Genomic DNA, 16,157 nt, shown 5'->3' with positions numbered 1-16,157 from the left:
GCATAAAATCATGAAATTGCCACACCATGGTGATGAATTTCCTTTGGCATCCATACTTTGGCATTTTCTTAAAAAATATAATTCTCCTAACAGTGTGGAACACCTTAGTCAAATTAACACAGCAATGAAACAGATCAATATTTTGCTCCTGACATTTCGTCTACAGCTGCCTAACAGCAAACACCATATTGATAGCCTCACACCTTCCTAGAATCTACACGAGGCCTCAGGAAAGAGTTCCTGGTTAAGATGTCAAGTAAGATGATGAAGAAGAAGCCTGGGGAGAATCTCACCTGTGACAGACAGCAAGGACACACCACCAAGGTGATCACAGAGCTCACGATGTCCCTTGTGTTTGTACAGGTGGATGATTGAGGTCTCTTTGAAACGTCACATTGAACTTCATCTTGAAACTAATTGTTCATTAAGGCTTCATGAAACCCACCCAATCCAGTTAAGGCCTGTAAAGGCTGGAGTTCATTTTGTGACATAAGAAGAAGATAATAATAATAGTGAATTTAATAATCATCCTCATCATTCTCTTTCTCAATTAATCCAATTCAAGATCACTAGAGAGTGAAGCCAATCCTGGCAGTAAAGGGTGCAATGCAGAAAGCAGCAATGAGTGGTTTGCCAGTTTGACACGTTTCTTAATTGTTAACTTGCATTGCTTTATTTATAGAATAAAGGAAACAAAACGTTTATAAATGATCCTCCATCTGTCCAGTAGATGACAGTCTTTACATGATTGGCAGCACTTTTTTCTTAACAAATAATTCTTTTTACTTATAAATGCAAACATACAAAAATATGATAATACCACAAGACACTGATCTGAACTCCACGATGAAACAAAGACTGTGTCTCCATGGCCGAGTCATGAGCAGATGTGACAATAAAGACTACAGACAGGAGTCGAGTAAGTCGGGTTATCTGGCGCACAGGCGCCAACTCGGCAGGCCTGCTTCCTGTGTTTCTTTTTGATATTTCAGTATACTCACTTTTACCTGAGATGGTGTGCGGTTTTTAAATGTCCTTCCTCTATAAATTATTACGATCGTTGTTTTCCTGTTAAGTGTGTTGTTTCATCATTTTGTTTGTTTATGAAGTACAAAGAGTTTGTGAAACAATTACGTTAAAAATAAAGAACATGTGTGTCTACTTATGTACATTATCTCTAAAGGCCACTCCAATGATTGATTGATTGATGTATGTATGTATGTATGTATGTTTCTGTTAAAGCAGTTATAATCTTTTATATTGTCACACAGTAGTTTTTCATGTTTAAAAGCATTTAAGATATCTTAAACTTTTAATTCAATTCAATTCATTTCTGATTTGAATACTTGCACATAAAATAGGTACAATTTTAGAGACCACTTTAATGATAGCCAAATATTTGTAAAAATAAACTTGAAATATAAACCTTCACATAATTTGGGTGGCTTTAATAGAGTGCACTGTTTACATATAGATGTACCTGAAGTGTTGCCCATGTCCTGACTTTTTATTACTTTAGCCTTTATGGTGGAGTCATCCTTTAAAATGGCCCATCTGTGAGATTTCACACAAGCTGTGTGTTTAGACAGAGCTGCCCAATTTCCTCACACTCCTTTCTATTTCTGTTAAACTTCTTACTACATAATTATGATCTTTTACATGATAAAGATGGTGTTAGCTCATCCCTTGTAAATATACACACATACATGGACACACCTGCTCAGAACAAATCAGGGTCACAAAGTCCAGAGCCTCTCCTTTCAGCACTGGGTGTGAGGCAGGAAACCACCCTGGGTGGGTGCAGTGGTGGGCCGTCAGGGCCTGCAAGGCCTTCTCTGGTGGCCTAAAAAATATCTGAATCACAAACTGATGTTAATTATATTTTGTCCATGAATACTTATTAAATAATTCCAAATAGTCTGTCCGCTTCCTTTCATAGCTTTTCCGATGGTTGTGCTGCTTCCAGACATGTATATTCATATTAAAGCATTTAACCAATCACATTTCAGCCATCATTTGTTGCCAGGCAGAGTCAAAGTCAAAGAGGCCTTCACAATCCGTTCTGCAGGCCCTCTAAAACAAAATAAATGTCGATTAAACTGTTGCTTCAACCAATCAGATTTTGAGTTGGTGTCAGTAGGGCCCTCTAGCAGGCGTTGAACAGCGTCACCGTATTCAGACCCATTGATTGGATAGGATGGTGTAATAGCATCATGACGAGTATGATGAGGACACAGTGCGCTGTGCTGATGGATTTAAAGCACGTCTGGATGATTTTGAGTTTTGTTTTTTGCTTCACACGTTCAATAGTATTTTTGAGTATTCAGACGTGCTCTTTTCAATACTACAGTACAAAAAACTGGATGTGCAGTTTTGTCTGGCTAGGGTAAAGGAGTTCTGTGACACTGTTGAGCGAGATTGAAGCTGATATGAGGAACTCTACGAGGCCACTGAATGCACTAATGGCGCTCCGAGCGCACAAAGAGGTCAAGCGCAAGATACTCGCGTGCACTACGGCCAACTCCATGGCAGGATTCTCGACAATATTATTTGCCAAACACAGACCAGATTTCAAGACCACAAAAACCTGATATTTGTCACGCTCCTTGACCCCCAGAAATTTCGGGAATACAAGAAAAATTTCACGCATGCAGCCTTCTCCAGTTTAACACAAGAGCCACAATGCGCTTTTTGATCTGTCTCGGCTAAAAACAGAACTGACTGTAATGTATGCCATGGATGATTTTGCAGGAAAATCTCCCACTGATCTCCTTGACTTCCTTCATCAGAAAAATCTGAATGAGCGCATGGGGCAGCTGTTCACATTGATATATTTGGCGTTGACCATTCCCATGTACACTCTTTCTGTCGAGCGGACATTTTCAGCTCTAAAGCGAATTAAAACTTATGCCAGAAATACGACAGGGCAGGTTCGACTTTCAGCATTAGCTTCAATGGCGATAGAAAGGGACTTATTGATGGATCTGAAGCAAATGGATAATCCGTCGACAGAGTAATTGAACTGTTTTTGAGGAAAGAGAGGAGGATGGATTTTGTTTACAAATAATCCGAATTTTTGGTGAGCAAAATGTTGCAATTTTCCTAAATAATATTGCAAGTTTATGAGTTATTATTGATGTTTTTTATGTGTGTTGCGGCTGTAGCTGCAGTAGAAAGGAACTTGTTCACCCCTGGTCTGTTTATTCAATAAAGGCATTTATTGTGACTACAGGAGTTATCTATCTGCGATGCAACGGCTCGTTATACTGTATTTCTGCATATTAAGATGGTTTTCATAACCATAAATTAGTTTTTGAGGGGTGGGTTGATTCAGACGTAGCACTACTAAAGGCCTACGTGTGAAATGCGGTCCGCCACTGGGTGGCACAAGTCTATCACAGGCCCCCTCCAGCACACCACAGCAGACTCAAACAGGTCCCTTTAGTGGAGCTGAGTAACCAAACCTACACATCTTGAGGGAAAGTGAGAGGAAAACACACATTGACATGGGGAACATGAAATCTTCACACAGAGATCAACCGGGCCCAGAAATCAAACTGAAATCTAACATATCTGTGTACGATTGTTTATATGGCGTCAAATTACAATTAAAAAGCAGGAACATTGCTTTCAAACTATCATTTTACATGCTAATGACACTTAATGTTCTTTGAATTTTCATCCTGTTGTTGATGTACTCAAGATGGATGTACTTGTGTCAGACGCTCAAGTGTGAATGACGGCACCAGCAGGTTCATTAGAGGCTGTCTGACTGTGAAATACAAATCATTCATAGCGTCAGAGCACAGGCCAGCACTGTTAAATGACATTGGCGTCAGTAGCCAGTCATATTGTGCAATCAGCGTTTGATGGTTAAGTCCGACATTGGTTGAAGATCATCCATCACCTCATAAAATCACCTCTTTCTCAGTCTAACCGACTTGAACAAGCAGAGAGTCGAGAGTCAATGCAGAGAGTGGTTAGGGGTCACGTGAAACCTGTCACATGTGGTAGCTCAAGTTTGGTCCATGTGCTGCTCGATTTGACAATGATGGCTTGATGAATCGGTCAAAGTAAGTGTATTTTGAGCTGCAATCGTTGTTCACTTCCACCTGGTGTGGTTTGGGGATTTTCTGGTAATGATCTGAATTGTTGGTAATATGTCGGTATCTCATGGAGTTCAACGCGACACATTAAATCATGATTGTTAATGCATGCCTTGGTGCTCGTGCATTTGCATGACATTTTCCTCTGTTCTGTCAGTCACTTGCACACTTAATCACTCGCTCCCCCACGGCTTTCCCACATGTTGCATGTCATTGGCACTTTAACAGGCTGATATGGCAGTAAACTTTGGTCTGCATAAAATGGAGCATTCCAGAAAGACTTCAGTTTCTCTTCAGCCAGTTTGTTGCCCTTACCACAGTACATGGAATTGAATTCTTAAAGAAAATCTCATCGATGCAGACTCTTGTCAAACATGATGTAAGTGTAGTCAAATACTGATGATGATGATGATGATGATGATAATTATAACAATCTTCACCTGTCAGGTTCAAAATGGCAATCAGATTTGATACTTGGAAACAATTTTATATTTCCATGGACACACACATTGCCAGGATTAATTTACAGTTCCCTTAGGACCCCTGAAGGAGTGAGGTGTCACCTGACATCAGTCTCTGTAAAGAGGCTGGTGAAGATCAAGCTGACAAGCCCTACACCCTGAAGTACAGGCCTAACAAGCACGTGGTGGCTACAAGTTCTAAATCAGTCATTTCCATGGAGCCCGAGGAGTTAAAAGGAAGAGGAGAAAGTTAAAAGGGTGAGGGGTGAAAGTGATAGAAATGAGTATCGGGGATAAAGGGATAGTGAACGATCTTGACCACCTGTGCTGTTGTGACACAACTTACATAAATAAAGAACTGAGCTTTGATCCTCCTGTCTGATTTTCTCTTCTTTGACTTGGCACATGCTGGTGACCATCCTGTGATCAGAGGTTGTAGTCCTTATTGATCAAATCTATAACCTGATGTGTGACAGATGTCTGATTCTTTAAGCACTCCATCACCACACCAGTCATCATATGATGGACTCTTCACTGCTGACATAAATCTTACTGTCCTCTCCTCTTTCCTGGTTTTTAACCCTGGCCATTTCTTCAGTCCCTGCTGACTGACCTCACAAAGCCACTGGTCTCTCTTGTCATCCACATCCACATCACAGCTGCATATTGGCAGTCATTCAAAACTCCACAGGCCTTCTGGATCTTTGTGTTGGCTGAGCTTGGGATTAAAGTAGAGATGACTGTGAAATGGAAATGTCAATCAGCAGTGTGGCAGGTGAGCTGGTGGACACATTTAGTTTAAAAGTTGATGAGCACATTGGACACCTTCTCAATCAGTGGTGATCGACTCTGTGACACCTCCTGTGGCTCTCATCACCCTGACCAGTTTGTCCTTTTCTCCTTGTCCACATCTTAATGCCATATCTCTTCTGTCCTGAAGTCTCTTCATGTTGTTACTTGAAGCCCACCTATCAAATTTTATTGCTGTGTTTTGTTAATCATTTCCTGAAGACTTTGTGACTGACACTAATTCTCCATTCACGTTCTCTGATGACCACACAGGACTGCTTTGCATCTCTGAAGGCGATGGGCATAGCAACAGTTGGTTCAGATCTCACACTTCTGTCCACTTTAGGTATTACACAGCACTTTATACAACAATGGAAAATAAAACGTTTGTTCAGAAAGATTAGAATTGAAAGTGTAGAAAGAGGTACACATACATTTATAAAATAAATAAGAATCAAACATAAACACAATAATTAACACAACAATGTCTAACCTAAAATAATTTTAACTTTAATAAGAGCAGAAGAAGGTAAAGCGATCAGTTACTTGACTTTCAGAGCTGAGATGTGAGCAGATCCTCCAGCAGCCAAACATCTCCCTCTAGTGGCCATTCCATATATTACTTTTTAACTCAGTCGCTTTGGTGCCTTTCTCAGATCAGAATTACTAGGTTGTTGTACCGTGTTAGCCATTATGAATGTAGAGAAAAGCCAAGCAAAATGACACCTTTTATTGGCTAACTAAAAAGATTACAATATGCAAGCTTTCGAGGCAACTCAAGCCCCTTCTTCAAGCAAGATGTAACCTGAAGAAGGGGCCTGAGTTGCCTCGAAAGCTTGCATATGTCTTTTAGTTAGCCAATAAAATGTCATTTTACTTTTCTCAGATCAGAATGAAATTCTCAAAATTACTATCTGCTTTCTAGTTGTGCACATCATAACAGCAGATTCCCATTGTTTTGAACAAATAGAAAAAGTCTGGAGAAACAATCAAAGCAACTGATTGTGTACAATTGTCTGCTGTTTTTGACGTTTTCATTTGCTTTTGTCATCTCAGTCAAAACGCATTTTGCTTGTTCTTTGTTAATGAGTCTTTCCACTCTAAACTTCTACTCATTGTTTCATTGCTTTATTCATTCTATGTAAAAACGATGAACTACTTGTAATAATTTGTCTAGCATATTTATTTATGTATTTGGTAAATCAGAAATTTATAACAGTATTGAGTATTGGTCTTAGGTGATTCTTAACCTATAATCATGAGGCATTAGCTGAACCAATGATCATCCAACTCTCTACAATTGTTCAGAGGTGAATTTCATGAACCTTCAATGGAACCCCTATCAGCCTGTACAGTGGGATGCAAAAGTTTGGGCAACCTTGTTAATGGTCATTATTTTCCTGTATAAATCGTTGGTTGTTAGGATAAAAAATGTCAGTTAAATATATCATATAGGAGACACACACAGTGATATTTGAGAAGTGAAATAAAGTTTATTGGATTTACAGAAAGTGTGCAATAATTGTTTGCACATATTGTTCTGAGAAATGCACATACTGTTGTGCAAATGTAAATTATGATTCAAGAAATGCAGCAAAACTATTGAGAAAAACTGTATGAAATCATGCAATCTTATATAAACTATTGGTGATGGAAACAACCAAGGAGATGTTACCCCGAAGCTACAGTTGGATTTATCTCGTAATTCAGGATACCCAGATTACATGCATGATATGAAGCCACCCATTCAAGGCTAATTATCATTAACAGGATGATTATTTCCATGCCTTCTTAAATTGCTCCAGTAGCTCATCATCAGTTATAATCTTCTTAGATCTAACAGTAATAAAGCAAGTCATCAAACGATCGACAAAAGAAAGAAGGCAAAGTTACTGGGCGAATCGTCTGGTGTGCACTGCCATCTACTGGATGGAGGGAGGATGATTTATTAATCTGTTGGTTTTCTCTGATCACGTAAGACCTGCTTGTATCGAGTGCCGTAAAATAATTTAATACTTAGGACCTGCAAAGGACTGGCATACTGCCCAGCGATGATTTCCAAATGAGTGATGTTGCCAAGGTGGGCTCTGGTCTGTTCTGATCCTAAATTGGATTAAGCAGGTTTTAGAATGATGACGATGATGATGGTGGTGAATTTAATTGTGAATTTCTGAACTTCTGCCTGTAGATCGGGATGAGCTCTGGCAAACCATAGCACTGAATTGGATTAGATGGGTTTGATGATGTCAGGTTCAAGACAAATAAAAACTGTATATGTACAAAAGAGCACAAGATGTGGGCACATATAAAAAATGCAAAGCAAATATGCTTTATAAGTAATGAATTAAAAACTTTGAAATGCTTTTTTCAGTGTCTCTGTGTTTTCCCAGATGGCCTCCATAATATTCAGTCTTGTATGTGTAGAGGATGGCTTACCATTTGCCATTCCTTTTATGTATTTATTTTAATAATGTTTGATGCCCTTGGTCTGTGTTTGGGGTCATGTAATCGGGTGGTCAGATGCCTCCCAGTTGGATTTGTGTGATGGATGACATCCTGCTCGTCCTTCTCAGCACTGACAGTTCTATTCATTTTTGACCAGAGTGATGACTCCATTTGCCCCAAACCTGTACAGACCCTCCACTGTGCTTCATTGTTGACTGCAGACACTCCTCCATGTCATGCTCTCTGGCTCTTCTTTAGTGAGACTTCTTTAAGGAGGAAATGAAAAATAAAAGACCTCAACATCACAGTGCAAACCTCACACTAGCCTGGCAGACCCTGTCTCATCATACAGTCACACTTCAGAAATGTGAATCTTGTAACAGAACAGGAAGTCTTAACTTTCATTTCTAAAATAAAACCTATTACTTGTTCTGAGACCCAGTCACAGCAAAACTGTTAAAAAGAGCAATGGATGTTTGTGCAGCAGCACCTCTTCATAGCATTATCAATAGTTCATTACTGAATGACACGTTACTGAGTTACTAAACGTGTCAGTCATCAAACCGTTACTTAAAAAGTCAGACCTAGACACACTTCATAATTATTTCAAATTGACCCTTTTCTCTCTAAAACACTTGGAAAAAGTAGTCGCCAATCAGCTTCAGTCTCACCTGACACATTTGAGAAATTCCAGTTTGACTTCTGCACGGTCACAGTACACAAACGGCACTAAGACGTGTTGTAAATGACACTCTGAAATCCTCTGATGAAGGACATTCCACTGTAATTATGATGTTAGACTTTAGTGCAGCGTTTGACACCACCGACCAGTCTATTTTACTGCACAGGCTGGGAACTGACATTGGGCTCATGAGCACTGTGCTGGTTTGACTGGTTTAGTTCTTATTTATTTATATTTATGTTTTTATTTATCAAACTAGTATGTACAGAAAGGAGCTGATAGGACTCCATCATTGTTCACAGAAGTTAAACATACAGTAGTTGTCTCGCATGGCTCCATACTGGGACCTTTACTGCTTTCTCTTTATAGGCTTCCACTGGGATCTACCATTAAAAAAACATAATGTTAATTTTCACTTGAACGCTGATGACACCCAGCTAGTTACAGTATATCTTTCTTTTAGACCAAATAGCATTTCTCAAATATTGTCCTTGATTAGATGTGTTAGTGACTTAAAGGAGTGGATGGATGAGAAGAACTTATCTTTGAACATCAATAAAACTGAGAGTTAATTGTTGGAGGGAACGATGCTAATGGTAATGATATTTTGTCATCATTTAATTCATTTGGAAATTCCCAATAATATTATTAAATCAGCCCATAATCAAGGCATTATCTTTGACTCTAATGTGTCATTTAAAGCACTCATTACAAAACATGCTTTGCCCTCTTAAAAATCTGTGGAAATTAAGGCATTTTCTAAATATGAAGGACTAGCAGAATACCCGCTTCGCAGCGGAGAAGTAGTGTTAAAGAAGGTACGAAAAAGAAAAGGAAAAATTTTAAAAATAACGTAACATGATTGTCAATGTAATTGTTTTGTCACTGTTATGAGTGTCGCTGTGATATATATATATATATATATATATATATATAGCAAAATACCAACTTGCGATGTCATGTGTTAAAGAAGTTATGAAAAAGAAAAGGAAACATTTTAAAAATAATGTAACGTGATTGTCAAAGTAATTGTTTTGTGCATTTGGTGGCAGCGTCACAAAGTTATTTTCGTCTAGCTGCATCAGAAAATGTACCACGACGTCTGACACGCCTCCTTTTTACTGTTTTCTCACAGCTTGGATTGCTGCTGTCATAATGGGATTGAGTCTATATATATACACACACACACACACACACACACACACACACACACATACATACATACACACAAATTATATATATGTGTGTATGTATGTATATATGTGTGTGTGTGTGCGTGTGTGTGTGTATATATATATATATATATATATATATATATATATATATATATAATGTAGATAGTGTGTGTGTGTGTATATATATATATATATATACATACATACATATATACACATACATATACTTGTGTGTATGTTTGTATGTGTCTATATGTGTGTGTATAGCTTTGGTCACTGAGTGCAAGGGAAAAATAATAAAATATAGTCTATAAGTTATTAAACAGTAAAACATTAACGTTTTAAGAAGTACAGGTACATTGAGCACTACTGGAGTGGTTGGGTAAACTACATTTTAAAGACTGTGTAACACAACAGGTAAGTAACTAACAGCAGCTAAAATGTATATGGATCATCTCTGGTAGTAGATCCCTTTTGAAAGGGCTACACGGCTGTGGTATAGAAATTACATTTTCTATGTGAGCGTTCAAATTTGTGCCTCTGGTAATGTGCCTTACCGGCAATTAAAGAAAATTATTTTGTGTCCTCTGCAGTGTTAAGAGAAAGGCTTTGGTTTGGGATAAAAGGAAAAAGGTGTAAAGAAAGGAAAGTTGCCTTTTTCTTTTTATATAGTATAGAGATGTGTTCACTGGCGTTATGATGCGCCTTTTGGGGACAGTCGCGGTGGGTCTTGTGTAGACTGGTGAGGCGTCCCGCCATTAATCGGCTGTGATGGCACTGTCAGTCCTCCACTCGTGTGCGTGTCTTCATAATCCAGGTGAGGACCTGATAATCGTATCGTGCAAAGAAAGTGTGAATCGCCTTAATATTATTTTGCCGTGGTGTAGAAAAGGGGTCCGTGTTTGCACTTGTCTGGGCTATAGCGCAGGGGAGGATGAAAAAATTAAAAGTGCTCACTTTGACTTAAGGCAGAAGCGCAGTCAGCGTCTCAAAGGCGGCACAGCTATGCGTGCGCTGGCTGCTCGACTTTTGCTGGGCAGGAGACCCCTTTTGTACACACGTTCATGATATCAAAAGTCTCAGCGCTCTTTGGAGGTAATTCATATATTATATATATATCAAAATACCCGCGCCTACGCAGCGGAGAAGTAGTGTGTTAAAGAAGTAATGAAAAGAAAAGGAAACATTTTAATAATAGCGTAACATGATTGACATTGTCATGAGTGTTGCTGTCATATATATGCCTGCCTAAATAAGTCACCCTCGCTTCGCTCTTACTTTTTACCGTTCATTTAATCATGGCTAGTGGCGGAAAAATTATAAAATGGAAGGAGGATGGCTTTACCAAAACAATTATTGATGGCGAATCGATTATTCATAAAGCTTGAATTGGTGATCTGTTTTCTGTGTTAACCTCATATTTTTCATACTTCTTCTCAAACTAAGGTGGTGCGAGGGTAAAATGAATCGGGATGCGCTGATCAATGTAATTGTGTACCAGGAAATCATGCATTGACAAAAGCTCCCCTTTGCTTGTAATGCAAAGTGTGATTAAATGCATTATTTTTTAACGCGTTATGGAGCACATGCATCGAAGCTTCTCAGCTGTGCTTGTGCTAAGAAAAGGAAAGATTGTAAAAATAACGTAACACGATTGTCAATGTAACCTTTTGTAAGTAGTGCCTGGAGGATTCAGTGTGGAGAAACTCTAGAGACAGCATGTGTATTAACTTGTGGATTTTTCTGTGAGTATTTGGTGGCAGTCTGACGAAGTTGCTTCGGAAGACGGCGTTAGCTGAGCTCAGCTCAGAGCGAAATGAGATGAATGGGAGGGAGATGATGGCGTGACTCCCCACCGCCTTAACTGTCAATCCCCCACAAACACAGTCTCTCGGAATTTGCATAAGCACACCCCTTCACCTACAATTTTAACTTAGTTACAAAGTGATCAAAACTCTCGTTTATATCCTGCGTCCTCTCATTAAACTTGTATCCCGCATTACCTGTGGGCATGTGAAACGCCAGTGGTAGCCTGTCTATGAACTTAATTTAAAGTTTAGGTTTACACCTTGCTTTCTTTCAGTAGCAGCAACTCATGAATATGGTAGTATATGTCACTCGCTCGCTTCTTATTGTTTCACTGCCTTCTCAATTATATAATGCATGTTTTCTTAAGCGCTTTTTGGAGGTCTTCCTGGTTTTCTACGTACTGCGTTGACAGTCAGTTCACGTGATTACGTGGGAGGCGTGATGATGTCACACGAAACTCCGCCCCCCGTCTTTCCAGCTCAACTCCATTACAGTTAATGGAGAAAATACCTTCCAGTTATGACCATTAGGCGTAGAATTTCGAAATGAAACCTGCCCAACTTTTGTAAGTAAGCTGTAAGGAATGAGCCTGCCAAATTTCAGCCTTCTACCTACACGGGAAGTTGGAGAATTAGTGATGAGTCAGTGAGTGAGTGAGTGAGTGAGTGAGTGAGTGAGGGCTTTGCCTTTTATTAGTATAGATACTAAAAAATTAATTTATGCATTAAATAGACTAATACAATGTGGTGTTCATTGGCCGTTCAAATTGTTCTTTAGACAGCACTCAGTTAATTCAAAATGCTGCTGTAAGAATTATTACAAGAAAAAGAAAATACAAACGCATAACTCCAGTTCTTAATCCTTACACTGGCTCCCAGTTAAGTTTAGGGCAAATTTCAAAATCCTCCTTTAAACATATGAAGACTTGAATGGCCGAGGCCCGGCTTACTCATCGGATCTTATCTTATCTTACTTACAAACCTGAGTGCATATAAAGATCTCAGGATGCCGGTCTGCTTATCATTCCAAGGATTAATAAAATAACAGTGGGAGGTCGCGCTTTAAGTTACAGGCCCCTAAACTGTGGACTGGCCTGCCTGCTACTATAAGAGATGCCCCTTCAGTCTCAGCTTTCAAACCCCGGCTGAAGACTCAAAACAACTTCAGTTTATAATATCCTGACTTGAGCTGCATCTCTGTGGTTATCATTGATACTGAAATATTAATAATAAAATATTTATAAATCCTGCGGTGGGCTGGCACACTGCCCGGGGTTTGTTTTCTGACTTGAGCCCTGTATTGGCTGGGATTGGCACCAGCAGACCCCCATGACCCTGTAGTTAGGATATAGCGGGTTGGATAATGGATGGATGGATATTTATAAATGGTTTCTAATCCTTGACTATTCTGTTTCTCTTTCTGGTACTCACATGTGGCACAAGGTGCCACTGCTCCTCTGCCAAGTTCTTTGCCTGCTTATGGAAAAGTCAACTTAGATAAAGGAGCACTGGAATCACTGGGCAGAAGAGTTCTTTCATCTGATTGACTGGCCCAGCACTGATTCAGCTGTGGAATGGCCAGTAGTGGGGAGGCTATACAAGAAATATGTATATATATATATGACATGTTGGGAGGACAACCATGTCAAATGGTGCTCCAACCGGAATGTCAAATGTGTGACGAACAGTGTAAAGTTCAAAAGGTAAAGTGCAATGAGTATTCTTTACCCTTCACTCCTACTTTTACGAGAGAGTCCTGATTCATTTCTCCATGGAGCTGCTCCAGTAGCTCCTAATGCCACCTCTGACAGGCACAGTCAGACTCCTTTAGGTACTCCAATAGTTCACCATGTGACTCTCTTTTCCTTAATCTGAGAATTATTGTGGTGTGCTCTGCGGTTTGTCTCTGCAGTTTGGTGGGTGTTATCAGGAGATGGTGAAATTGCTCCTCACTGATCCTCTGGGTTCTTTGGATTTCCACTCCTTCACTATGCCCAGTGATAGGAAAAGCAATGTGGTTTCCCCCCATTAGCTCAACGATTTCTTTCATAAATGCACTACTGCTCTTCCAGTGCAGTTGTTGTTGCCCTTTATGAACTCCTTCATCAGTGTCAACCACTTCCTGTGCACCTTTTCAGGGTCAAACCCCTTGTCTAAGTGTTCCAAGACTTAACAGGCCACTTCTCACCAGAACAACCATTTTTGACCCCCCATTCCTTTCTTATCCTCATCTCCAGGTCTCCCATGGACTTTAGTCAGTTGGCATCTTCATCGTCTTGATGCTCCTGCATCAGGTCAGTTTAAAACAGAGTTTGTTTTCCTTTATATCCCTGATTTTGCACTTGTGTGTGTCCCTTCTGTCAAATCTACAACAAGAACAGGACATCAAATTAGGTGGTCATAACAGCACTTGCAGTACATGCAGATCTCGGTATTTTTAAGGATCTGTCACTGAGAAGAAACACAAATCACTCCTTGTTCATCATAAAGGTGTAGATTGACTGTAAAGGCTTTAAAAATGATAGACTGCACTTACCGGGGGTCTCAGTGAGCCCACATCAACACAACTGAATTTGACAGCACTATGTAAAAAGGTCATGAACTTCTCCAAATACAAATCCTCCTCTCCTTCATTTTAATGAATTTGCCAACACTTCTTAAATCCTATTTGTGCTTTGTCAGTCAGGGTATCAAGTGTTCCTTAACGAGAGACAATAATTACATTTAAATTATTTTAACACAGGGCTGCAACATTGAAAATGAGAAAAAGTCGAAGAGGGCTGAACACTTCCTGAATCCACCATTGAACCGTGTGGTTCTCCATATGCAATATCATGAATAGTCGAGATTCTCTGGGTCAGATTTCTAGAATACAGAACTTCATTTCAGCTGCTGTCTTCATCCCTTACTTTTATGAAGCACTGGTGGGAGTTTCTGGAAGAGGACACCAACACATGGTACTCAAATGTGGCACATGCTGTCACTGCTCCTCTGCCAAGTTGTTTGCCTGCTTATAGAAAAGTCAACTCAGATAAAGGAGCACTGGACTCACTGGGTAGAATCATTTACCACAACATTCAAACATCATCTGTTATGAACCAGAGTTCCCAAACTAAAACACCCCGATTATTACTCAAAATACCCACTAGAGGGGGTAATAACCTTCAAATCTTGACAAGTCACATAAGGGGCAAGAAAGAATCTTTATAAATAAAAGGTTTATTTCTACAAGAAGCCCTGCTTATCAAAAATAGGAGGGCAAGGCAAAGTCCACAGAAGGTAACAACTTCAAAATAGGCAATCCCAAAAGTAAACAAAGTCCCAATCCAAATATGAGAGGCAAAAAAAACAAAAACAAAAGAACAATTAAACAAAAGAACCAAAAAAAAAAAAACAGAAAAATTACAAAAGGTCAATAAGAAAAAAAAAAAAAAACTCACCACACCATGAGTGCCTTCACAATGAACTGTAGGGGACTCTGGGCGTGGTTATAGACAAGTGACCTCACCTCTTAGGAAACCACCCAAAGAACACAAGAAACACAGCAGAATACACATTGGCACAAAGAAACTTAAAAATGCACAACATAAAACAGTAACAAAACACAGAAAAGTAAGACCTTTGAACCCCAGCCATGGGTGGAACCCTGGCTGAAATATAACACCATCTATCTGTGACAGACATTGCCCGATGCAGCTTAAGATCTTAGGCAAAGTTAGCTCAGTTAATATTCAGGTAGTTAAAGTCCCCCATGACTATAATACCAAAATAAATGTGTCTTTTTGTTATTATTATAAAGATGCATCACTTGTGTCACAGGTAGGTGAAGTGACATGCTCATGGTCACAGTGTCAGCAGTGGGATTTGAATCCACAACCTCAGGATTTTGAGATCCAAAGTCTTAACCACTATGCCACAGAAGTATTTTGCCTTAACAAGTTATCAGTCTTATATGCAAAAGGCCACCACATGAAGGTACTCATCAGGACCTGAGTAGTTAGGAGGCTTACATTTCAGTCCTTCCTCCATTACTTTATTCTTCCCCCTACAACCAATTCCTTCTGGGCTTCTCCACTGTTAATTATCAAGTGGCCATTAAGACTTCTGCTGTCTGAGAAACACACAAAACACTCTGAACTGAGTGTGAATTCTTTTATGAACATGAAATCCACGGTGGTCTGAGATTCTTTAACCACACTCAGTTCAACAATAAGGCTTCTCTCTACTGGGGATTCTAAAGTGTCTGTGGAAATGACTTCTTCTGCCACTTCATAACTGCAGAACAGTGTGGATTTGTATGTGATATTGAGGATGCCTTCTTTGTGAAAACTGTTTGTTGAAATCCTTTGTGCCTCTAAATGCTGCTACTTGTGGGAAACTGTTGGTCACATTTAAAACTAACATATGGCTTCTCTCCTGTATGAATTCTTTTGTGATTCTGAAGAGAGCTACTTCTGGGAAATTCTTTGCCACATTTGGAGCAGACATATGACTTTTCTTCTGTGTGAATTCTTTTGTGGCGCTGAAGATGGCTTCTTTGTGAAAACTGTTTGCCGCATTCAGAACAGACATATGGTTTCTCTCCAGTATGAATTCTTTTGTGATTCTGAAGATGGCTACTGTCACTGAATAGTTTCCCACAATCAGAACAGCCATATGGCTTTTCTCCAGTATGAACTCGTCTGTGTCGC

At 39.5% G+C, this 16,157-nt stretch overlaps 1 protein-coding gene across 1 annotated transcript in view; it reads right to left on the bottom strand.

Annotated features, from left to right (window-relative positions):
• Positions 1-16,157, bottom strand: part of LOC120528884 (zinc finger protein 883-like) — a 147,072-nt gene that overhangs the window by 66,312 nt on the left and 64,603 nt on the right. Inside the window, exon 3 of the mRNA XM_039752960.1 lies at positions 15,869-16,157. This exon is cut by the window's right edge and continues 598 nt beyond it. Within this exon, the coding sequence (XP_039608894.1) occupies positions 15,869-16,157 (289 nt within the window). The remainder of the gene's footprint in view (positions 1-15,868) is intronic.

The sequence above is a fragment of the Polypterus senegalus genome, chromosome 4 (genome assembly GCF_016835505.1).
Source record: "Polypterus senegalus isolate Bchr_013 chromosome 4, ASM1683550v1, whole genome shotgun sequence".
In the NCBI taxonomy this organism is placed as follows: Eukaryota; Metazoa; Chordata; class Cladistia; order Polypteriformes; family Polypteridae; genus Polypterus; species Polypterus senegalus.
This window is presented reverse-complemented; position numbering and strand designations above follow the sequence as displayed.